Genomic DNA, 25,971 nt, shown 5'->3' on the forward strand with positions numbered 1-25,971 from the left:
GATACCCTGGACGGCTGGACCATGGTCGTGACTGGTAAGGTAAATGTGCGAGACGTCCGTGAAGCGGGTGAGGAGAAACCCGCTATCAGGGAGGGTAGGAAGGACGTGTCGGTGTTGGTCCAGTTACTCTAGGAGCAAACGGTCTTGATGAAAAGAACCACACTTATTTTCATATCTTATGGTCATGCTTATTTTTATATTTCTAGTCACGGGAGAATGTGGTAGTTCTGTGTCCCTTTATGTTGCTAGAGTATATCGTTCCCCTTTAAAATCTATGGCTGGACTTGCTGTTCAGCACGGTCGCTAAGGTAGCTGGTCCCCTCAGGCTGCTGTGGAAAATCCACAGATGGCCCCTGGTCCTCAGGCCTGCACCCCAACGCCCTCAGGGCCCCAGAGACATCATAGCAGCAACCACTGACTGTCTCCTCCCGAAACGAAGCAAGGATTTGGGATGTCCAGTGAGCAGAATAGGCCCAGAAGCTATGCCAGGCCTTTTTTTTTTTTTTTTAATGGAGAGTTTAAATGCTTTTAAATGAACACCTTTTTTTACAGTTTGATGTCAAAGTTAATGCTTTGAAAATTGGGTTCTGTTTTTAAGCGAACCAGCGCATCGTTTAGCTCTAGTTGAATTTTGTGTGGTTTTTCTTTGGCAAGTGTGTTTGTTTGACTCTGGTCTGCTTTCCTGGTGGTGTGCCCTGTGGCCTTGTCACTTCCCCATACCTCCTGATGGTGTCTGACTCCCATATTACATGAGGAAGAGATACCATTTATCTTCATTCTGAAGAGAGATTGGATGCCTTTTTTTTTTCTTTTTTAAACATGCTCATTTTTAAAGGATCCTTAAAAGTTGCCACTAAGCTTTAAGAGTGTTTGAGACTGTGTTCCAGATAGTACTCTTTTGATTCAGCTTTTTACCAGCGAATCTGCACAGGAATGGGCTGGGCCAGTTTTCGGGTACTGTTCTTAGTGGGTTTTAATCTTAGAAAAAAAAATACTGCAAGGATGTATTTTCATGTGCTGCTTCCATGGGGTCTGTAGCTGCCTGGGTCCGACCCGGTCACTGAGTACATCTGCTGTCTGGGACGTAGGTTCGTAGCAAGGGCTGCATTAGATACTCAGATCACGCGTCCCATTCTTGAAGTTCATTCTCTAAGTCCATGCGCCCCATCCTTTAAGTTTTGAGCAGAAAGACTCCCCTCCGTGGAGAATGACAAGGGAAGTAATTATTAAGTGAGACTCTGAAATTTTGTTACTTTATCTACAAAAATAAATCTCTCAACCTCTCAAAAATCCCCTTTTTCCTGTTTTAAAACACTCTCCTAATTTATATCATAGATGACTTTATACCATTATTTAGGTTGACATTTTAAAAAATCAGATAAATTGTGGCCGCTCGCTCTGAGAATATCATGGCGTCTTTGGCAGAATGATTAATTTGTTCTCAGGCCGGCTTTGCTCTTGTCCCCCCTCACCCTGGGTAAATACATCTGCTTGCATACCAGGCTTGCTTTGGGCGACGTCATGCAGGTCTGAAGAGATAATCTAAATAAATAAGACTGTGTGCTTGCCAGGAACAGACCGAGTCCAGAGAAAGCGCTAGAAGGAAGGGCCTCCCTACACACTCCAGTTTATTTGCAAGGCATTTCTGGGGCTTTGTTAATTTTGTCACCCTCACTTAAATTTAAATCCTTGTTGATGAGCACAGGGCTTCTGCCCTTGGGAATGAATGGATCAGTCAGTTGTCCTATCCCAGGAAGCCAAAGAGACCTGGTGTGCTGGGTTTTCTGTCTGTGCAGCCTGTCTGTATGTCCAGCTCTCCGCACTGTTGCAGTTTGCAGTTTCAACAAGTGGGTATTTCTGGTTTCTGACAGTACTGATGCCCAAGAACCCGGCCAGCTCCCCCAGGACTGTGGGACTGGCTGTGGTTCAGAGCAGTTTAACCAAGGTCAGGGGGAAGGGTAAGAGATCAGGGGGCGACCCGAGTTCTGGAGGGCTTGGAGACAAACCTCTTCCGAGAGAATTGGGAGTTTTAGTACTTGGGAGCTGGGGTCTCCCCTTTGTTTTGTGCCCCAGTTAACTGTGGGGTGTGCTGCTAGCTTTGTGATACAGTGCAGGAGGAGTGACGGTTGATACTAGGTTCTAGTCCGCACTCAGGGTCTAGACTCTGGCTGCTTTGTCCGATGGCTGGGAAGAAGGGTGTGGAGCGGACAGCACCTCAGCCAGCAAAGTAGGCCTGGGGGTGCCCAGTTCTCTGGGTGTTTGGCCTTTGCCTGAATAGGAGAGTCCACTAGGAATATCAAGTCCAGAAAACTCAGGAGTCACAGACAGAAATTGTGCCCATCTGGTGAGCGCACTGCTTAATGGGCAGTACGCCATACTGGCCCAAACCGTGCAGCCCCATACAGCTTTGCTCCAGGCCTCTTCCCGTAGGTGTGGCTGTGGGAAGAGAAAGGGTTCTCCCGCTGGAGACTCCAGGGCAGACCAGGACAGGCTGCAGGAGCGGCCAGGGGGCATTAGCGCAGACTCGGTGGCCAGATGGCATTGGCGCATGGGGCGCTGACAGGAGCCCTGACGTGAGCAGCAGGTGCAGGAGGAGCGGACAGGCGGACCGGATGGAGCGGACCGTGGCAGTCTGTGGGTGCAGGCAAGGTGTTGGGTGCCAGGCTGCACGGGCATGCAGGCCCGTGGGACGCTGAGCTGACGTGCGCTACCGCCAACCAGTCCGCGGCCTCTCCGGAGGGCCCTCGTTACGGCTCAGGCTGAATAGCGGGAGACCGTTGAAATCCTTTTCTAATGGCCGAGGAGTCACCGAGTTAACCTGATATCCGGGATGGGAAGGCCTCGTTAGAGGATCAGTATGGATCCCGACAGTCGCTGAGATCACCCACATCTGTGGGGGATAATTGCTAGTCCTCTGTTTCTCAAGTGGCTTTAACATCCTGAAATGTCTTCTGAGTCACTCCGGAACAATGAGTGTTTCTAATGAAGTAATACTGGGCACTTTTAGTACACTCCATATTTTTTCTAGATGATGGTCTCATTGCAGTAAATTGGGTTTCTCATTTATTTGGAGAGTCGAGTTCATCAGAAACGTTTTTCCCCTCAGTCTCTAGAAGAATGGAAGAGTTTCTCTACTTAACCCTCCCACAGAACTAGTTCAATAGAATTCATCATACTAGCTATCAGGTAGTTCGTGACAGCTGTCCCCACCCTTGGGGCACAAATCATTGTATTCACCGTGCAGCTGAAGGTTGTAGGGTCTGACAGGAGCCCAGGCCGTGCACTGTCCACCATGCTGTGGGGTCCGTCACCATAAGAGCTCTTTTAGTCAGGTTGCAAACAGATGATGCTTCCCCATATCCTCCCCCCATCCCCCAATAATACTCCGTCCAGGTTGATGACATTCAGAATGCTGGGATGGCTGGCTTTCTGTTTGACTGTAAATGTACCCTAACGTTTACCAAGATGCTTCTTACAGTGTGCAGGATGGCCTGGGCAGGTGGCTTCCTCCCTTTCTCGGATCATATGTTGTCATTAGGTAACACAGGTGAGACAGCTCCTACCGCTCTGCCACTCAAGGGACATGAACATCGTTCTGCCTTATTTTACTGGTAGTCAGCTATGAATTCTGATTAAAGGCTCGGTTTTATGGCTTGATAATGAAAGCGAACACTGTTATGGATTGATGCCTTTAGGAAATCGGTGATGTCTGATAATCTGTCAGTTTGGGGAGGCTCAGATTGCTGGTAGTGAGATTAAGTGCCCTGATTTCAGGAGGGAGAAGTAGTTTCTCTTTGGAAATAGGAAGAAAGCTGTACAGCTGGATCCAGTGTCTCCCCGGCCTTGGGAGAAAGCAGCCCCATGGCTTCCACTGCGATAAGAGATTGATTGTGAGTTAGAATTACGGCAGGAACTCTTCAGCGGCCTTTAAAATTCTTTATGGTCTGTTGTGTATTTAGCAGATGGTTTCTTTGCAGGACTGTCAGAAATACAGAAACGACTGTAATTTTATAGCCAAAGTTACTTTCGTGGACACGAAACATCGTTCTGTGTTGTACATAGATCCCAGTTCCCCCGGGGGTTCCTCCCCTACCAGACCTTCGTTCGATTTGTTTGTTCATTACCGTCTTTCATATTTTCGTGAATATCAAAGAACAACAACAACAAAAGCGTCAGGAACCGGAGAGGGAAGAACTTAAAAGTTTGTGGCTTTGTTTTTCCTTCTGACTTGGAAGAGGACTGTCTGTACTGTGCAAAAGGTGTAAGATTATGAACTTCCACAGTTGTATTTTTAAGTAGATAGCCAAGGCTGTCTGTCCATCCTGCAAACCTGATGGATCCTATGCGGCGTGGCTATCCATTCTGTTTCTTATGGTTTCTGCCATGTCCCCCACCGTATATGGGGGTTTCTGGGTTTGTTAGATATCTGCAGCACTTTGCACAATGACAGTCGCTTCCTCTTTTGCTCATTTGCTTATGGGAATTGTCCAGGCACGCGTACTGTTTTAATTTTACTGGAAGCTAGCTTGTCTGATGCTCTTTGCCAAGTAATTCTATTTCTCCCCCATTTCAGCTGAGCTTTCAGCACAAGATCGGGATCCTTTATTGCAAAGCAGGCCAGAGCACAGAGGAGGAGATGTATAACAATGAGACGGCGGGACTAGCTTTTGAAGAATTCCTTGATCTTCTGGGCCAGCGAGTCCGGCTGAAAGGATTTTCCAAATACCGAGCTCAGCTGGACAATAAAAGTAAGCTTCCTATTTGTGCACGCACGCAAGTTTAATTCTCCAAAGGTAGGCACACCACATTAATCTGAGTGAGCGAGCACCCCCCACCCCGTTCTTGACCCCGGCAGCAGCCTCGCCAGGCTCACTTGGGATAGAGTTGAAATTTCCTCAGGTGAGCAAAGGCAGCACATTTCTCAAGAGGTATGTGTTTCGCAGAAGCTCCAAAGGTCAGTTCCTTTTTTGTAACACCAGCAGAGAGATTTCCCAGTGTTTGTGAAGAATCTTTTAATATCCCCTTCTTCCTCTTGGCCTCACCTCTGCTCGCACACCCATGTTCTGATGTACCAAGGACGAGACCGCATTCGTTTCTAAAAGACAGAATATTAGTGCCTTCGCTAGTGCCACGGTCTGTTCATTTCTGGTTTCACGGCGTTAACTGGGGAGTGGAGACAGTGGCTCACTGTTTGCCCTTGACCTTACTCAGGCCCCCTTGAGTCTGGATTTAAAACACAGGCTCAGTGCACCGCCCCCCCACCCCCCGTGATGTGCAGATTTCCATCATATCTTTATTTGGAGAATCCTATTCCTTCTGGTCCTCGTTAAGTCTAAATATTTTATCTTTGTCTTTATGCTGTTAGATCTCTTAGCTATCAGTATCTGAAACATTCTGGGCAGAGTAACTTTGTGTATTTTGGGAAATACTCTTTATTATCAAGCAGTCATCTGTGTCCTCTTCTAATCAAAGGGGAGCAGATAGATCCTACAGTTGGAGGAAGTGGGAAGGCAGGTGGCCCACTCCCAGCGGGGGTGTGAAGTGTGAACTTCTTCCCCATGGGAGTGTCATGTGAGGCCATTTGAGGTCCCGTGGCTCCATGTCCCTGGCGTCCTTCAACTTGGGACCCTCATCCACACTTGCATACATCAGGGTAGGGCCTGGTCTTTCTGTGCCTGTCAGTCAGATCTGGTTTTTTTTTTAATCTCTTTGTGAAGGTTACATTTCGAACACAGCTCATCAGATCTGGAGACAGTGTTGCCTCATAGGTGGGCCCCTGCATGTCCTACACACATGCCAGGGTTGGAATCTTGACTCTTATATTGGGTGTATATTCCTCTTGCCTCGGATCTGTAAAGACTAGGGAATAGCTTCTGACACCCACTCTAGGTATCCACATATGAGACCTTCTCTGATGTTTCTTCCTTTTTCTTTGCAAACCCCCTCGGTGTGGGCATGCCACCCTTAGGGACAACCTTCCCGAACACCACTGCTGGTATGGAGTCATTATTATGCCTGCCTGTCGTCTGTCTTCGGTAGGGTGGATTGAGGAAACGTAAGAACTTCCGATCTGTACGTTCCGTAACACTGCAACACAGATAATATAAATACTGCCCTATGTGGGAGCATTGCCGTCAGCTCTGAATTTTTATGACCCAGGAGATACATGTCTCTGATCCATTACAAATGCCATACTTAGCCCCTTCGCTCAAGGAAGTGATAACCTGAGAATGAGATTTCGACACCTTGATTCTCATCATCAACAAATCTGAGTTATTTTTATGAGCAAGGCAAGGTGTTCTGCAAGATGTCTGAGACATCGCTGTAGTAGATAGGAAGGTTCCGAGAATTCTGTTTCATGAAATGCTCAAATGAAATTATCTCTTTCCTAGAACACACACACACACACACACACACACACACAATCATCCCTCTTAAATTCAGGAGGGTGGTATGGTAGTCTTTACTCTGTCCTCCCACTGGACCTTGGTCGAATCTGAGCCCCAGGGAAAATGTACAGTGTCTGGGATGTCCCTTCTGGCTTGAAAATTGGTTCTTTCTGTTTTAAGTACAGAGTGAAATGAAGCCAGAACAGAGGGGACAGGAACCACTAAGACCACTGGATGGCTCACCAAAGAGGACTTATAGACCCCAGGCCAAACACAGCCCCTCTTGGGTCTGCGTGCAGAGGTGACAACTGGGGACTTCCATGATGGCCTATGCCTCTTTGCCCATAGGGATATTTGCAGCAGACCCTTGAGCAAGTCTGTCAGTTCACCTTCTCCATTACCATACTGATGTTTGAGATGAAAACTTTCAGAATATTTAATTTCAGAAACCCATCTTGTAGTACTGTTTGGAATAGACAAATTATGATCATAATTTTTAAGTGTTTTCTTCCTGCAGCACCGCCTGGGTGGCTCAGTCGGTTAAGCGTCTGCCTTCGGCTCAGGTCATGATTTCAGGGTCCTGGGATTGAGCTCCGCATCAAGCTCTGCTCAGCAGAGAGTCTGCTTCTCCCTCTCACTCTCCCTTTCTCTCTCTCTCTCTCTTTCTCAAATAAATGAATTTTTAGGAAAAAAAAGAAGTGTTCCTCCCCAAAATGCATCTTTGTTCTTTCACTGCAATTTCCCGAAGCTTAAACCTGTTGACTGCACTATTAGCTATCTATAAGGATTTCTCTCACTGAATTCTAACCAGCCAAATAGCAGGGTGTTGGGACGAGAACTATTGAATGTGCTGGGCCATTTCAGCCCCTGAGCTTCATGTTGTTATTAACAAGTCAGCTCTTTGTGAAAGAAGATGACCATTATTCCCTTCCAAAGCCACATTCTCTGTCTTCAACCAAGACACTTGAAATAGACCATTACTTTCCAAGAAGTCCTTCAAAAAAAAAAAGAAATATGTACTTAATATATAGTTAAAAGAGATAATTGCTTTGTTTGGGGACTGGTTAATAAACAGCTTATCGGATGAATATGAGGATATTTACCATCTACAGGTTGATTTGTTAATATCTGCATGTAAACATTTTAAGTGCTTCCCTTTTTTTATTAAATTGTCTGCTCTGAATACCTTTTCAGAATCTGCAAAACTGGATGTTGTATTTTTTTTTTTTTTTTTAGAAAATTTTCAGGACCGTTACTGATTTAGAATGAACATTCAAAAGAAAAACTGTAGGATTCAGAAGGAAGATAATAAAGGCCCATTAAGGCTGAATGTTGTAATGTTTTTAAAGTAAAATTAAAATACTTAGATTTAAAAATGAGGGGCACCGGGGTGGCTCAGTCAGTGAAGCATCTAACTCTTGAGCTCAGCTCAGATCTTAATCTCAGGGTCGTGAGTTCAAGCCCCACATTGGCTCCATGCTGGGCATAGAACTTACTTTAAAAAAAAAAAAAAAGTACTTTAAAAAAAGAAAAAAAAAGTAGGGCACCTGCGTGGCTCAGTGGATTAAGCCTGTGCCTTCAGCTCAGGTCATGATCTCAGGGTCTTGGGATCGAGCCCCACATCGGACTCTCTGCTCAGCAGGGAGCCTGCTTCCACCTCTCTCTCTGCCTACCTCTCTACCTACTTGTGATCTCTCTCTATGTCAAATAGATAAAATCTTAAAAAAAAAAAAAAAAAAGTAAAACCAAGATGATTACTTAGAGTTTCCCCAATAAACATAATGGAATGAATTTGGTTTTAAATGACCTTGAATAACATTGTTTCTTGTTAAAAAGTAGACAAACTTATATGTTGGTCAAAGCCGGAGAGAGGCAGTCCTGAATTCTGCTCACATCCTACTTTCTATGCATCTTTTTGCCTCTATTTATCCATATGCAAAGTGGTTCAAAATTCCACCCTAAGATTATCATGTAAGTGTTTTATAATCACCGTGTTGGTTCAGGTGCCTGAAACTCTCAGTCTCGGGTAATCTGTTGATAATACAGATGGCTTTTGAATTTGCAAAGAATCATTCTGCTTTTCAGAAGGTGAATAGCTGTGTGATTGAGAGGGGTTCAGATGTCATCGTTTTACACATGTGTCAGCACATAATGTACAGTAAGAGATCACCTTCATTCTTAATCATCTGACTGCATCATTGCATTGCCTGCTACAAAGAGAAGAAAATTAATTACATCGTTCAGGGAAAGAAGTCTTGAACATTTTTGGTTCTCATTTCCATATTAAGTCAGTCCCGTTCTGTGTTGTTGAGTTCTGGACGATCGGGTGCCCAAGAACCTCTTCGGAGTTAACTGTAAACACACACTCAAGGGCGGGGCAAGGAGAGCTGCTGGTTAGCTCGTACGCTTCAAATAAGGGCACCCACACCCACCCCCAGCTGTACCTCCGGCTTCTGGCCTCCTCTGCTCACCCGTGCTCCGTCCCATCCATGGCAAGTCCTCGAAGTCAGTATGACAGAAGTGAGCATGTTGAGGGACGGGCGTGGGAGGCACAGGGAGAGAGAGCAGATGAGGAGATGCCTGAGCATTCAGGCCACAGGTGTGGGTTGGAAAGTGGCTGGAAGGCTGCACTGCGAGAGAGCAGAGTGGCCACCAAGACACACGGTGGCCGATAGTTGGGTGGTCTGTCGTTGGCTAACGAATTGCCTTCGGAAGGACAGCCTTGCGAGTATCACGTTGCTGACTTTTGCAGTTGCCTGACTTGTGTTTGTCCTCCACCTCTGTTTCCAGCTGATTCTACAGGAACTCACTCCCTGTATACCACATACAAAGACTACGAAGTCATGTTCCACGTGTCCACCATGCTACCCTACATGCCCAACAACAGGCAGCAGGTGAGTCCTCCCTCCGCCCTCCAGACCGGAGCTCAGCCCGCGGATGGGCTTCCTGCACTTAGAATTGGCAAAGCATCGTTGGAATTTTCTTTTTTTTTTCTTCAGTGGCATGAATAATTTTGGACTCTTTTTCATCATTTGGAAGTAGTTGGCCTTTGAAAGGGAATACTTCTGCATAGTTGTATTGCAGTTTTTCCTTATAAAATTTGGAAACTCTTCCACACACACCTTTATTGCTTGCTAGGCAAAATCTTAATGGAAACCGGTGTCCACTGTGTTCATTATAAATAAGCCAGCGAGGTAAGCTGATCTCAGGTTTCTGAGTGCAGGTGGGTGACTTATTTATAGAAAATACTGTAAGAACGGATCTTATAACTTATTCGTGGCATGATTCAGTTTCAGTGGGTCGATTGTATTTGGGTTAAATCAGGAATTGAAACAAAGTTTCAATTTCATGTCTAGGAAGTTTAGCTCTGATGTCATTTAACTGCACTCTTTGGCTCTAAAAATACATTAGCACACCAAGGACTGCCTAGAAGTTGCTTGGTAAGAATTTGTTGAATGAAGGGCATATGGGTGGCTCACTCGGTTGGGCACCTGCCTTCAGCTCAGGTCGTGATCTCAGGATCCTGGGATCGAGCCCTGTGTCAGGCTCCACACTCAGCAAGGAGTCTGTTTCTTCCTTTGCCTACTTGTGTCCTCTCTCTCTCTGTCTCAACTCAACAAATTCTTTTAAAAAAGAAGAATTTGTTGAACGAATGAAACTTAATCACAACGGAGTATTTTCCTTCTCTCTTTTTTTGAATGCTCATGAAATTTACGAAGGTGGTCATAATACACCTCTGGCAAAGAAACCGCTTACCCTCTGCCGTCACAAATTACAAGAACCGCCTTTGACCCTCCAGCTGGGATGAGCCAGGCTCTTCACAGTAGTAACAACACCTCTTTCCTTTTCCCTTCACCTTGCCGTCTGGATTTTCTGACCATTTATCTGATGCTTAAGCTCAGTCCCTTGTCCTGCCTGAATGATCTGCAGTGTTTTCTAATAATCAGATTTCTTCCCCCAACTGTCAGAAAATCTACATTTTGATCACATATCTCTTTGGGTTTCTTTTCTTTCTTTTTTTTTTTTTAAGATTTTTATTTATTTATTAGAGAGAGAGAGTGTGTGTGTGTGTGTGCACACAAGCAGTGGGGGAGGGGCAGAGGGACGAGCAGGCTCCACAGAGCCCAATGCAGGACTATCCCTGAACACTGAGATCATGACTGAGCCGAAGGCAGACGGCTTATACGAACCAGCCAGGCACCCGTACATCTGTATGCTTTTTAAGACTTAAGAGTTATAGTCACTAGATCCCATGCATGTATTTAAATGTTTTAACCTAAAAGATTTCTAGCTCTTAAAAACAAATTTACTTCGAAGAATGTCAAACAGATTCACTCGCTTTTAAGAAGCTTAATTTAGACCAGTGCTGTTGTCTCGCAGATACTCGAGAATCATTCTGTAGTTAAACTCTGTGTGAGTCGTTGCTCAGAAAACTGATAGGGCTTACTCTGGCCAAGAAATCTGTCTGTACTTTAGCAGAAGTAAGAGCCAGTGCCTTTTGACCCCAGTCATCGAGTGTTCAAACCACAAAGCCCTTTCAGCTCCCTAATTACTTGAGCCATTGGACTCCACGCTGGATGGACCCCCATCACTTCCCGTATGGCAGCCTCTGGGATTCTGACGTCTGTTGGGCTTTGCCCTTAGCAGAACTCAAACCAGGCTTTCCCTGCCTCCTTTGGGTTGCATGGTAATTAAAAACTGTGGGCTTATGAGTTCTCTGTACCTGACTTCCCCCTCCCCCCACACTGAAACTCTCAAAGGCCTACACACAAAAAAGTAGATGAGCAGATGGTGGTTGGGGAGTAGGGTGTGGATGGGTGTTTTAAGCTTCCCAAATTGGAAATACATACCTTGTAAATTGATTCTACACATTACAGACTCTGTAGCTTAAAGACTTACTTGGTTACCTCTCGGTTGTTGTTTTTGAAAACTTGAGTGAGAATCCATGACATTGAGTAAACTGTAAAATCGTTTGTTTTGCTTTTCTAATGAGTGCTCTTATTGTGCCTGGAATATATATGATCCTGCATATGGTCCATTGGGAAACCTACATGTGAAACACTGTGTGGGCAAGTATTCATGATATAAAGGGGGGGAGCGGTAAGGAGTGGAAATAGGAGTCAGTGGACATATTCTGAACTTGCCACAGCCAGTCACTTGCCTTGTACCTTTGGGTAAGATCTTAGCCTCTCAAGAAGCTGGATTAATTATATAATGCAGACCTGGTTCAGACGGCCAGCAGTGGCTACTTGGAAAACTGTGTTAAGGATTCTGGAGCTGCACCTGGGGTCAGAGTAAAAAAAAAATGCTGGATTATAAAGAACTTTCTACAGGTTTGGCAGTGGGTAGATGTGGCAGACGTGATACTTGAACTAGGCAATTCATAGCATGTCCCTCTTTGTGTCTGATTTCTATAATTCTAGGGCGCTTCCTGCTTCTAGGTGGAAAATTGGCTTCAGTAGAAAAAATGTAGTTGTTAACAGAGCAAGAATTCTGGAGCCACACGATCTGGATTTCAATCCCAGCTACCAGTTTTGTGACCTTGGGCACAATTTTCTGTGCCTTAGTTTATTCCTGAATGCAGGGACTTTGATCTCGTTTCTTCATCAAGGTGTCTCTGTGCACCCTGAATGCTACCCTGAGCACGGTAGGCAGGCGATAAACATTTGTCCAAGGAATAAATGAATCTTTCATAGATGGTGGCTAGAATTAGATGAGCTAATATGTATAAGGCACTTAATGGTGCCTGACACAGAGCATGCTCAGTAACTTTCAGCCACGGTTTCTATTTCATCATTTATTAGATATAAAGTGCAAGCTTTTTAAATGACTTAATTTGCATTTCATTTTCCTGTTCCCAATCCTAGAGCTCTGGTATGAGAAACTAAGGCCTGGATAGGTAAGAAATTAAGGGGCTAATTTATCAATAAATTCACGAAATTCTCTTTACTTCGGCATTTAATATTTTGCTACTCCTGGGTTGTTACCAGAATATTCTGTTTGTAGATAAATGTTGCTACTGTGCAATCTTCAAACGTGTACTCTCCAAATTTGTTACAGGTTGTACTGGCCCTTTCGACCTCTCCCACCCACCCCACCATGCCCGCAGATTATCTCAGTACCAGGGGTAGAAATGTCTGAAATGACCAGCTGGGCTCCTGAGTGCAGTTTGAGGCCAGTGAACTTAGCAAAGTTCTCTGGCCTGTACATGAGCGGTGCTTGTAACTTTGGCCTCATTAGCACCGTGGTATCTGTGACTATTTAACTGGTCCAGACTCGTCAACATCAGATACTATTTCTTGTGTTTGTTCTTGTAATAAATCAAGCTGAAAGCCGATTCCAAGATGTATTAAAAGTCTTGGGAGAGTTTACCACTGTTGCAAAAGAGTTCAGTGTTTGGAATGTATGACTCCTGCAAAGAAAACCTAGCCAGCCCCAGGGATTGATAAGAGAGCCCACTCTTGGAGCGGTTTCCCTCTTCCTTGAAGACCCATCAGTCTCTCTGGGCCAGTCTGGTGGTCAGATTCTATCTCCCAGGGCTGTCTCCACCATGTGCTTCCCCTCTGCTAGTCCCGTAGACAGATCATAGAACAGCCGTCATGGGGCGTTATCGGTGGAGAGAATGCCACAAATTGGCTTCAGACTTCGCTGGGACTGAGACCTTTTCTTCAGTCTCAGTATATAAAATGAATAAAGGTAGCATGGAGCCTGGCACACAGTAAATTGTGATTTTTTTTTTAAAATGCATGCATACAGTTAGAGCTGCTCTCCTTGAAAGGGATGTCCAAGCACCCAAGAGGTCCCTAAGGAAGAAGGCCAAGCTCCGAGGTCTCTGAGCTTCCATTTGAAGAATACTGGTGTTAGCCTAGGGACAGCCTTGACCTCTGCAGAGGTAATAGAGACACAGCTTGTTAGGTCTGAGCCAGGCTGGAACCCTTTCTCTATCTAATTTGGATAGATGGCCGGCTTGTCTTAGGGGATTTGTGCACTTCTGTGGGTCCCTAATTGGGACTGCTAAGAAACCATTCATATACAGGAGGAGTCCGCCTCGTTAAATTATAGTACGAACAGTCCTGACTGTACTTATGTTCACCTATAAATAATCATTTGGAATATTTTGGAAGAATAAAATGCTTATTCAGCTTTCCATGATTTGATTTATCCCCAGGCCCTAAATAGGAATGTGTACTTGTGCAGGACCATAAGCCTGATTGTTTTAATAGGGTTGGGCTGCCGGGTGTCAGAAATACTCGGATCTCCATAATCCTCTTATCTTCACTTTATTATTAAATCATTAAAAATCTACTTTCTTGGTTTATTTCTGTTTCTTTATTTATGAAATACTCAGCCTGGCTCGCTTAACTGGTTTGTACATATATGCTTCCAATTGGTAAAATATATATTTTATATTAAATATTTTATACAATATTTTATATTGGTTATATATAGTACTCCACGATGAATCCTTGAAATGGCAATTAAATTTAATATGATCTTGATGATCTGAGATAAGAGTGGTTAACCTAGCTTTCACTTTTTTTGTGGAGAGTAGGTAGGGAAGGCTTGCCCTGAGTATAGATTTTGTGAATTTATGTGGTCACGTATGTTGGTTTCCCTCTCTTTCTTATTAGAATCTATGTTCATGTTTCTACTTTCCACAGGAAACTCTAGATATCTCTTAAAAATCAAAACTCTAACGACTGGTGTTGAGTCTTGAGTAATGAGTACGTGAGGGTGTGTGTGTGTGTGTGTGTGTTGTGTGTTGTGTGTACATGTGCAGAATCAGGAAGGTCTCTGAAGGGGGAGAAGCTTGCCCTCTGTGTTTGGGGGAGAAACTTCCAAGCAGAGGGTTAGCAAGTGCAAAGTGCCTGTGACAGGAAAAACTAGCCTGTCAGAGGGACAAGGTGGCTGTCTGGGAGGGGTGGGGTGGGTGACAAGGTCAGAGGGGTGGGAAGGCACGGGTCAAAGGAGGCTTGCTCAGCCCAGCTCCTACCCATAGGACTTCAGATTCCAACCCAAGGACTGAGATCCAGGACTTGTGATCGGTTTTCATGGGGATACATTTAATTTTTTGCTCAGTTTGGGGCTCATCTCTTTGAATTTCAGAACATATAAGATTATTAAATGATGCATTTTTCCCTTTGAAATCACGCAAATTTTACCTATTTGCTTCTTAAGACAGGAGACTCTCTCCGGAGATCCCAGCCATTTCTAGTTTCAAATTACACTTTCTCTTCACTAATTCTGATTCCTAGAAACTTGTGAACCACATCCAACTGCATTTCTTCCATAGTGTGCAGACTGTTTCCCCCATCCCTCCAGAATGAGGTGCAAAATGGTTTTTCTACCTTAACTAAGCCAAGAAAAAAGTAACAAACGAGCCTGTCTGCACAGAGGCTGATAGGTCTGACCTAGCTCGACTTGATGCCTCCTCTGATCCAAGCGGGGCTACCGGACAGCTTTCACTCAGTTTGGATGGTTGCATCGAGTTAAAACTGATCCTGGGGAGCCCTGGAGTTTGGTTAGGGAGTGGAGAATAAACCTGAAGCTTGCATTTTCTGTCGCATCTGGATGCTTTTTGCTGTAGAATTGGGTGAAGAATCACATTTCACTTCTCTTGTCATAACAAGAGCTTATGCCCGTTTCGCTGCTGGACTCAAGCATTGGAAATTTTGCAGGACGGACTATGTAAATCTGTCTCACGCAGTATTTATTTGTAACTCATTCTTACAGTTAGAGATGAGAAGGTGGTTCTTTTGGCACTGAAAGGTGTTGGGACCTTCATGTCTGGAAAGGAGGAGTTAGCACTACAAGTCACCGTTCCTTCATCCCCCAAATAGTGCAGAGGTGGCTTGGTGACCCAGGGGCTCCCTTTCACCGCCTGCTGGACTGCCGTCCCCTTTCCCCTTCCAGTTCTGGATTCCGATGACACAGAACCTCACTGGCCAGTTAGAAAAAACATAACTAACAACGAAAGAAAATATTTACCTTTAGATAAGAAGCTTGTGAAGTTACTTAGGTTATTTGATGTTTGGCAAAATCCTGGAAAGCACTTGAAAGTGTTTCTGTGAACTTTCCAGATGTTCTTTTTCTTCAGCCTCTCAACAAAGCCAAGCATCCCGTTAATGGGCAAGGTGTTAAGTTTTCTTATTGTATTCTCCTACAAAGAGTTTCAGATTTTGCCCTTCTTAATGAATCACCTTACTCCCCACCCCTCCCGCCCCACGCACTTTACTGTTTTGCCAAGTACATTTTGTGACCCTGGTTCCATTAACCAGACCATTAAACACCCGTTTTACAAAGCCCATTTTACAAAGCCAAAGAATATGCTTAGAAAGGGACACGTGGTCGAGGGAACCAGCCTTTTAAGTGGTGCTTTCAGTAATCCTGTGCTGGGAAGTAGAGACCCGGACCCTGTGTCTTCCTTCCGGACGAAGAGCCAATGGATGGGAACGGTTGTCCTGTTCGCTGTGGTTCCTTCAAGAGTGAGGACACGCAGACTCACGCACGTAACTGAGAGGGCCGGCCAAGGGTGGGGGGGTTACACCGCACCCACGTAGGAGGAAGGGCTGCAGAATTCACAGCGTTGGCTTTGGCCGTTGCATGCACTGTCTTCTGCCCTTTGATCTGAGAACTCTTGTGTTTCAAGGACGTTAAGTCCACCACAGAGTCAGCTTTTGTGTGCCGTGTTCAACAGATACACTGAACCATGGTGTGAGGTATTTAAAAGACATTTATTTTTTAACTTTTCATTCGTTCCTGATTTTCCCTTATCCTATTTTAATACATGGGAACCCTGTACTTCAGTTATTGTGGCAACGAGGGAAGAACATCATCTTCTAGTACGATTTCCAGCGTGTCCGTTGATATTTGTTTTAGATATATATGTATCCTTGCTTCCGTTCTCTTTACATGAAACTTTTATCGTGATTATCATCTGTGTCCGCTATAGTAAGGGGAAATAATCACACCGTGTAAAGGACCTCGTTGGCTACTGATTTTTTTATTTTAACGTGCCCAAAATGGCACATTTTGACTTATTTAGCAAACATTCTTAAATGTAGAGATGGCTCATTGGGTCTGTGTTAACGTATGTTTCAAACCTTCACCCAGACAGGAAAGCGACTTTGTGTGTGTGTGTGTGTATGTGTGTGTGTGTGTGAACTTGAACCCTGATGATTTAAATGGGAGTTTCTTGGCTTATGAATCAGTGATTTAACTGGCATATCAGAGAACCCTTGAAGAAGGAACATTTCATCCCCAAGTTCCCAGACCTTTTATCATGCGAAATCAAAAGTCTGGGGCCCAACAATGAAATCTTCTTTGTATCTGGGTTAAAAGGCTTTAAGAGTTGAACTTAATGCTCTTTAGGGTGAGGCTGAGTTGTGTAGGTGCCAAATAAATTTAAGAGCAAGCTCGTTGTCTTTGTTACTGCTAGTAAAGAGAGATTTACTACCTGAGATTAGCGCATTCCTGCCGTTACATCACCAGCTCCTATAAAGATTATTGTATCTATTAAAACTGAAGATCACAAACTTGGTGAGCACGGACACTGTGGTTTTGCTTGCGTCAACTTAGAGAGTGCCCTGTATACGGGTTTATCGACCTGCGTTCACGGTTTTATTGCACAGCGTGGTGTGGCTGGGATCCTGTGTCTGCACCAGTCAGGTATGCCTTCGGCAACTGTGCGCTGGGTGCCGGCTGTGTCCCAGGCAGGCCATCAGAAACCAGGAACTCACAGTCCGTTAAGCATCTGCCTTTGGCTCAGGTCATGATCGCAGGGTCCTGGGACGGAGCAGTCACCAAGACATGTCTCCTGCCCTCCCGATGGTGATGACCTGATGCAGGAGAAGTAAATCAACTATCAGCCTGGTTCTGTTACAACTAACGCCCTCAAAGTAGACCTGGGTGTGTGGCTGGAGTTGCCCGTGCAGGCTTCCCAGGGAAGTTCCTTTCAGGGGACGACATACCTGACTTAGAGCCCTGAGTTGTCCAGGATCACCTTGCGGCGAAGGGAACATTCTGGGCGAAAGGAGAATGAAAGACGGAGTGTTACGGAAGTGTCGTTACTCAAAAATTAAAATAAAAAATAAATAAAAATAATCACCATAATAATAAAGCGTTGCTGCTCTGGCGTTCCTTGTCTCCTGCCACATTTGGAATGTGTAAGATTATACACCATGGCGTTTTCCAGCCGTTAACCTGGTAGAATTCTGTGTTTCCGAATCCCATTTGAAAGGCCGGATTTCAGTGAAGTAGTTTGAATCGTAAATTCGCCAGTGCAGTAGCAGTCTCCCTGTGTTGTTGTCGTAGACAGGCCTGCGGGGGAGCACAAGACACCAGGGAAGGCCCTCACAGGCTGGTGTAGGACTTTCAGCAAATCTGTACCCTCTCTTTCACTCTGTCTCCTTGCTTTAAGCTGAAGAGAGCTTAAACCATAAAATTCTTGAAAGCGGGGGTGCCTGGCTGGCTCCGTCATTGAAGCCTCTGCCTTTGGCTCAGGTCATGATCTCAGTTCCCGGGGATCAGGGATCCAGCCCCCTGCCCCTCCAGTCCTCAGCAGGGAGCCTGCTTCTCCCTCTTCCTCTGCCCCTCCCCCCTGCTTGTGCTCTCCTTCAAAAATAAATAAATAAAACCTTTAAAAAAAAATTCCTGAAAGCCTTTTTAGTACTAACGACTTAGTAGATCAGTGGGAAAGCTCAAGGCGAGAAGGAGTTGAATTTTAAAGCTCCAAGAGATGAACTGCGTTCAGCTTGTCTGTCCATAGATGTTTCGAACGCAGCCCATGTTGCTATTCTGGTGTCCCCTTGAGGAGCGCTGACTTTCAGAGAGAGGCTTTTGCTTTCCGAATCAGTCCTTTAACATGGACAGAGGAGCGAGTTAAATATGTGGCCGTGTTTTGTCTTTATGGAAAACTGTGTCTGGAACTGTATATGTTCTCTTTCCTGACCGCAGCTTCTGAGGAAAAGGCATATCGGAAATGACATTGTGACCATTGTCTTCCAAGAGCCCGGAGCACTTCCTTTTACTCCGAGAAGCATCCGATCCCATTTCCAGCACGTCTTTGTCATCGTCAAAGTGCACAACCCGTGCACCGAGAACGTGTGTTACAGGTGAGCACGCAGACCCCGGTCTTCCATTCCGTTGGCTGGATTTCAGCAGCACCCTGTCTCCTGAAATATCTTTGTTTTCCAGTTATTCTCTCTAGCCCCATAATTATCCTTTTTTGGGTTCTTTTCCTAATTATATGTCCACTGTCTTCACTCAGGTGCTTTCTGTATGAAATAATTGCCTCCTTCCCGTTTTGAGCAGCAAAATGCCTGGGCATTCAAAATTGTAGATTACAGGTTTCCTCAGTTTTCCCCTTAAAAACTGCATACAGCCACTGCTGGAACCAGAGCTTTGTTGATCCCAGCCTCCGAGGTGGCTGATGTGGCCATTTCAGCTCTTCCCAAGCGGAAGTAATGGTGGTAGTGGGAAAACACTGCTTCTCATCCAAGATCTTGGAAACACTCCCTCCCTCGGGGCTCCCGGGATCAGCGTTGACGTTCGTGTTGGTGATTTCCAAAGGCCGTGCATGTGCCTCCGAATCCTGAGCTGCATGTTTCTGTTTCCTCTGCCCTCCCCTTTCGGGGGAGGTAGTTGCCCCTGGAAGACCTCGCCTTGTGGGGTAGAAGGGCGGGTGTCCGACCTGTGTTTAGAATCCAGCTGTGCTGTCCGCTGTGCTTTGTACAAATTACTTTAATTTTGGAAACTTTCATTCATTCACTTAAAGTTGAGGATAAGAGTACCTACCTGAGCGTGTAGAATAAATAGCAGAAATTCTGTAGAACACCTATTAGTGTTCCTGGCACTCCCCAAAGGTCATTTCCCTTTATCATCCTAAAACTGTAAGTGCTATTTCATCCGCCTTCTGGGCCAAGTGGGGTGCACGCATGTGCGCTGGGAGGGGACAGGGAGGCGGGGAGGACTGTAGGGCGTGCTCTCCTAAACACAGAGAAACTGGTCTGTGTGTTAGATGTTGCTGGTTTTATATCCCTGCCCCACGCCCAGCCTATCTCAAAGGAACACAGAGTCTATAAACTGGTCATTCTTAGCCCGAATGTCACCTCACAGCTTGTTAAAATGGGCTCATTCTCCGACCCTGCTGTGTGGTACAGTGACGTCACAGACGTGAAATCGACCTGAGCATCTGTGTGATCCCTGAGTCACATCTTGGCGGAAGACCACTGGCCTGAATGCCCAGCACTACCTTAAAAAATGCCGTTTATAACAAGCATGACGTCTCCTATCTCAAGCATAGGTTTAAAACAGATAATGTTCTCCTACCCACTTAAGCCCCCATGTTGCATCACCACTTCCTCATATCAGGGAGATCATATGATATTTGTCTTTCTCCGCTTGACTTATTATCCATGAAACAAGATGGGATAGGGAGGGAGACAAACCATAAGTGACTCTTAATCTCACGAAACAAACTGTGGGTTGCTGGGGGGAGGGGGGTTGGGAGAAGGGGGGTAGGGTTACGGACATTGGGGAGGGTATGTGCTTTTGGGTAAATTGGAAGGGGAGATGAACCATGAGAGACTATGGACTCTGAAAAACAATCTGAGGGGTTTGCAGTGGCGGGGGGGTGGGAGGTTGGGATACCAGGTGGTGGGTATTATAGAGGGCACAGCTTGCATGGAGCACTGGGTGTGGTGAAAAAATAATGAATACTGTTTTTCTGAAAATAAATAAATTGGAAAAAAAACAAAAAAAAAAACATAATGTTGGTACAAACATGGTAAGTGGGATGATTCTTCTGAGATCTCACCCGATGAATGGTAATTATGGAGACTAATCTTAAATGAACCTTCATAATAGATGAGAAACATAAGCCTAAGGCTTTATAGAATTTGGTGTTATTTTATTGGCTGCTGTTTTTAGGTCAAATCAAGTATTTTTAATTACTTTCCACTTTAGTTTATACTTCTGTCACGAGGCGGTTCGTGAGCACCAAAAATCTTTAAGTTAGCAGTGACATCTGTTTTCATTTGTTTCAGGTTTTCGGATTTTAATAAAATGAGTAGGGAGGAACGTTGAAACCAGTACCGGGCTAGATGTAGATCTTACTGATAATTAAAGCAGACTGTGGCCGGTTTCCTATGATAGAAGTTAGCATTGTGCAAGTCACCCAAATGTGGAATCATTGGTTTTTAAGAAACCATGTGGGTATCACTTAATTACCATTTGCTAATGTGATTCAAGCATAAAGCGAGTAGAACGCCTCAAATTTTGAGAAGTGCCCCATACACATTCATACCGATCATGCTTAAAAACTTCATGAGCGTTCCTCCATGAGTCAGTAATAATCTTCTTGAATACTGTCATCAAATCAATCCCCTAACATTTCACAAGGCCACATGAACTCTGTCCCATGGAATAACTTTACGGTGCTCACATTATCCAAAATCCCCTTATAGGATTCTTTCATAATGCTATTCCTCAAAACTCACCAGTGACAAAGTAAATTCATTAAAATAGTTTCCAAGGGAAGGGTAAAAAAACGGTCCAGGTCTCCTGACCCACAAATATCGTTGGGTGAAGATGGTCTCTGCTGATAAAAACCGTCCTGTCTGGCAGCGCCAGAAACACAGAAAGGCATGCGCTTACCTTCCAGAGGTCATCTGAGGCGCCTCCCATGGATGTAGCAGGGTTCCTAGGAAGTAAGGCTGGGTCTCTTGGAGCCTAGAGAGAGACGACGGGGCAGCATCCCGAGAGCTCCATGTACCATCATCATAGTCTGAAGTCTTCAAAAAGAAAATTTAACTTTAATTTTACCAGCAAGAGCCGATGCAGAGCTAACCTTGAGGGACTGACGTGTTTGTATACTTTCCAAGATAAACTCTTCGCCACATGAATCCTGTGGTAAACGAATGCGTACATTGCTCGCTGTGTAAGCTTGGTAGCTCACTGTCGAGTAAGAGCGAGGCAGTATCTGTCCAAAGCAACAGGTTCCCTTTTCAAAAATTTAATGCAGAGTCCCTCCTGTCAAAAATTAGATGGTAGTGTTAAATCAATGACCAAAGCGGTGATTGTGTTACTAGTAATAATAAAGTAGTTTGCATCATAATAGCTTTGCCTGCAATATTCGGTTTCATGCTCACCGTGGCCTTTTGAGAATGGCATGGTCTAACCTCCATGCTATGGATAAGGAAACTGAGGCATGGAGGGATGAAGTCACTGGCTCAGAGCCTCTAGGCAAGCCGTGGGGCTGGAATCCCAGACAAGGCGTGGCATCTGCCCACCACCACTCTGCTTTCCCAGAACCCTTTCACTTGCGTATCCAGGAATGCTCACTTTCGTGTTGTTCCTTTCCGGGGGTGGGGGGGTCTTACATTTAGCTATGCCATCAGGTTACTTGGCTAAAATAAGAAATTCTGAGAAGCACCTGCGTGGCCCAGTTTGGTTAAGCGTCCAGCTGTTGATTTCGGCTCAGGTCATGGTCTCAGGGTTGTGAGATCGAGCCCCTGCATCAGGCTCTGTGCTCTGCGGGAAGTCTGCATGAGATTCTCTCTCTTCACCTCTCCTCCTGCCTCCCCTTGCCCCTGCATGCACGCACTCTGTCTCTCTCTCTCTCATATAAATAAATAAAATCTTAAAAAAAGAAAGAAAGAAAGAAAGAAAATTCTGAAACACTTTCTTGTTTCAGCCCATTGGAAATCATCTAAATCTGGCCAAGGACATTCCTCTGACCTCAGTTCTATTTGAAAGAATTTTATAAACTGTACCAGCGATCTCTAATTGATCTCCATTCCATAATACCATTAATAATCCTTGAGTAGTGAGACCTCAATTCTGGCTGCTTTTCTTGTACAGCTTGGATCTGAGATACACAGGATTCCAGCTGATCGAGTTGTTAATATGCTGTGCATGGTGGAAGGAACTACCTGTTAGATATTAGGGTCAATAATATGGGACAAAATCAATTGCCCTTTTATAAGATACTGCCCTCTAACCCCTACAGAGCTCCTCAGTAAGCGCTTTTGGGGAACATATTTAGATAAAAAGTTTTCCCTGAGGCTTTGGCTTAAGTGTGTGCACCCTGCAGCCAGTCAGAGTAGCTTGAGATCCACAGAGCTAAGTGCAAAAAGGTAATCCTACAAGGTGTCACGTGAGAGTGGACCTCCTGGGGCCTTCTGTGGGTAAAATTCTTCCAGAAATCTGTAATCATTACTGGAAGGAGAAAAAAAAAAAATTAGGGGATGTGATCACGTGAGTTTCCTGGGATGGCCGGTCCCAGTGCGGAGATCGGCCACGTGATCCCACTGACTGGTTTAGAGGAGAAGCAACAAGGTGTGGTCAGCCTCATCGCAGGGCCAGCTAGCGTTGTGACGGCTCTCTGAGAGTTAAAACCTGAGGACCAGTTAATTCCTACGCAGTCTGGAATGTCCGCTCTAAGGCTAGTCGTGGGGGGCGGGGGAGATGAATCCGCTATGAGGTTGGTCCCGAAGACTTGTCAGCCTCTGTAGCACTTCCACCACCTTCCTTTGAGGACACGAGTCGAGTCTGCCCCATCACTGTCTGGTTTCGTGCACGCGCGGCCGTCCCTGGATGGATTAGGTTCCTCTGTCCCAAAGGGAATCCTACAAGGTGTCACGTGAGAGTGGGGAATCCCCTGCCGCCAGTCTTCCATGCACAGCCTGGCTCCCCGGAAGTGACTCACTCTTCTGCGGAGTGTGCGGATGAAAGCAAAGGTGAGAGAGAGCTGGACACTGTGATCTTTTTAAGAGTCTAGCCAGCCACTTTCCAGACACCCGGCAGCACCGATCTGGACAGAATTCTTTCTTCCCTCGGCTCACCGCGTTCCAGGATTTTGGCGATGGCGACGATGAAGCCCGGATTGCTTCCTTTGTTTATTGCAACACAGGGAGCATCCGCCCGGGCAGACGTGGCATTAGTACTGCTTCTCGGTTTCTCCGTAGCTGCCCTGTCGTTGGGGAGTAGATGCTGTCCTTGCTCTGGGATTCGTCGTTCCCTCAGTCCAGTCCTTCGTTGATGACCATTAATTCAGTCTTTGTAGTTGGTCTCATCCCAAGACGGGTTTGACACCTTCTGCCTGATGTCGGGGAGCATCCCTGTCCGTTTGGACACATTAAGGCGGTTGTTACTGTCACTCCACACTTGATCTTCTCAGTCCCCGCAATCTCTTAAAATTTTACCCCCATAAAACTTTCACGGACATTTTCCAAATGTGACCAAGTGAGCATTTCCTACAAAAATGGGACACCTAGAGGCACCTGGGTGGCTCACTGGGTTAAACCTCTGCCTTTGGCTCAGGTCATGATCCTGGGATCCTGGGATCGAGCACCGCTTCGGGCTCTCTGCTCAGCAGGGAGCCTGCTTCCCTTCCTCTCTCTCTGCCTGCCTCTCTGCCTACTTGGTGATCTCTCTCTGTCAGATAAATAAATAAAATCTTAAAAAAAAAAAAATGGGACACCTAAAACTTTTGACCCTGTGAAGTGTGATCATGGTGTCCACTACCCATGAGATCCCAAGCAGCCACGTGGGGCTCATGACCTCATTTCTGTTGGAAGCATCGGTGTCTTTCCCAGTGATGACCAGCTGCAGAGTTAGAGCACCAGCCCGTCTGAGTTAGAAAAACAAACACACAAACCCTGGGCATCCAGAAATTAGTATATAACAGAAAACTACAAAACAGATAGCCTAAGTTGAGAGTATTGTCATGTTTACTGAAGGTAAATATTACACTGTTAACACTCATCTTGTTTCCTTTTTCTTTTTTTTCCCCTTTCTCAGTGTTGGAGTTTCTAGATCAAAAGATGTTCCACCGTTTGGTCCACCAATTCCCAAAGGAGTAACTTTTCCAAAGTCAGCAGTTTTTCGGGACTTCCTTTTAGCCAAAGTGATCAACGCAGAAAACGCAGCCCATAAGTCAGAAAAGTTCCGAGCGATGGCCACTCGAACGAGGCAAGAGTACTTGAAGGATCTGGCGGAGAACTTTGTGACGACCGCTACTGTGGACACGTCTGTGAAATTCAGCTTCATTACACTGGGCGCAAAGAAAAAGGAGAAAGTGAAGCCAAGGAAGGATGCCCATTTGTTCAGCGTCGGAGCAATCATGTGGCACGTCATAGCTCGGGACTTCGGCCAGTCTGCTGACATCGAATGTCTTCTTGGGATTTCCAATGAGTTCATAATGTTGATTGAAAAGGACTCCAAGAACGTTGTATTTAACTGTTCCTGCAGGGACGTCATCGGGTGGACATCGGGATTAATGAGCATCAAAGTGTTCTACGAGCGGGGGGAATGTATTCTTCTGTCCTCCGTGGACAACTGTGCTGAAGACGTCAGGGAAATCGTCCAGCGATTAGGAGTGAGTACAGGTTCTGTGTTCCTACCATCTTTAGGTCTTCGATCCCAGATTTATGATGGCTTCCACTCTGGAAAATCCGCCATGATTGTGGCAGCTAGGGAATGCATTCCTGTTTTGTATGGCTCTAGGGCTTAACTCTAAATGCTGTGTCCTTTTGAGCAGTTGCTAAATATGTGAGTGGTGGAGATGCACCCTTTACGGCGTGTTTGGAAAGGAAATGTTAAGCCAACTTCCGAAAGGGAATATCAGGATATATTTTTATGGTATCTGAAAGAAAAAAAATAGAGAATCGCCTAGATATTATGTGTTTGTATAGAGACAGGCATGACCGGATCCTCTCAGTGGGAGACCAGCAGGCACGCAGTTCCTGTTGACCCTACGAATGACCGTGCCTTCTTTGCAACTTCAATTCTGTGTGTTTTTCTTTAGTGTTTTAGTGTTTTTCTTTAGTGTTTTTAGCAGGTGTTTTACTTTAGTCTGCCAGATTAAATATGTGATTATTCTCCAGCCACAGTTTCTTAAGGAGGTTTTATAGAATTACCCATTAAGTTAGACTTAAAAAAAATTGGTCCTGAAAGAGATTTTTTTTCAATGTTATTTTTAGTACATAACCCCTAAATGATGTCCACGGAGTATAACAGTTAATATTTCTTCTCCTGATTTTCACACAGAAAGATCCACATTTCAGTTCGAGTCTGTCAAACCCATAATAGGCATAAATCAGATATAGTATAAGAACCCAAACATGCTGAGACAAAAGAATTTCTCATGTTTAAATCTTACCCCCAGGGGATATATATTTCAGTGTTTAGAAAAGATTTAGTCAATTACAGATCATGAAAAAAGGAGGATTTTTACCCATTTCCTGTCCCCTTTCCTCCCACCAAATATAAATCTCCCCTTTGTTATTCGAGACCATGTATTAGAGACAATACAATCAAGTCAGTGTCTGCTAGCCTTGGAGAAATAATTTAATTATTTGTAGACGCTATTTACAGGAACAGACCTCAGTGCATTCAACAGTATTATCGGGTATACGGGCACAAACAGAGATGTGATTTGGGGATGATTCAGTACATGATTAGTTTACGTGTCTGGAGAACCGAGTTATCCTTGTGGGTCTTGAGATGTACTGTGCTTTCGATGATACCGGAAATAGTTCTTTTTAGGAGATCCATTGAGTCATCAAAGTCTGTGCTCCTG

At 45.0% G+C, this 25,971-nt stretch overlaps 1 protein-coding gene across 4 annotated transcripts in view; it reads left to right on the top strand.

Annotated features, from left to right (window-relative positions):
• The window catches only part of SIPA1L2 (signal induced proliferation associated 1 like 2), a 212,922-nt gene that overhangs the window by 130,116 nt on the left and 56,835 nt on the right, over positions 1-25,971 (top strand). For all 4 annotated transcript variants that reach the window (XM_044239357.1, XM_044239358.1, XM_044239359.1 and 1 more), the window contains exons 7-10: positions 4,574-4,748; positions 9,180-9,283; positions 18,345-18,502; positions 24,192-24,768. In XM_044239357.1, the coding sequence (XP_044095292.1) occupies positions 4,574-4,748; positions 9,180-9,283; positions 18,345-18,502; positions 24,192-24,768 (1,014 nt within the window). The remainder of the gene's footprint in view (positions 1-4,573; positions 4,749-9,179; positions 9,284-18,344; positions 18,503-24,191; positions 24,769-25,971) is intronic.

Source organism: Neovison vison, chromosome 2, assembly GCF_020171115.1.
Source record: "Neovison vison isolate M4711 chromosome 2, ASM_NN_V1, whole genome shotgun sequence".
Classification (NCBI taxonomy): Eukaryota; Metazoa; Chordata; class Mammalia; order Carnivora; family Mustelidae; genus Neogale; species Neogale vison.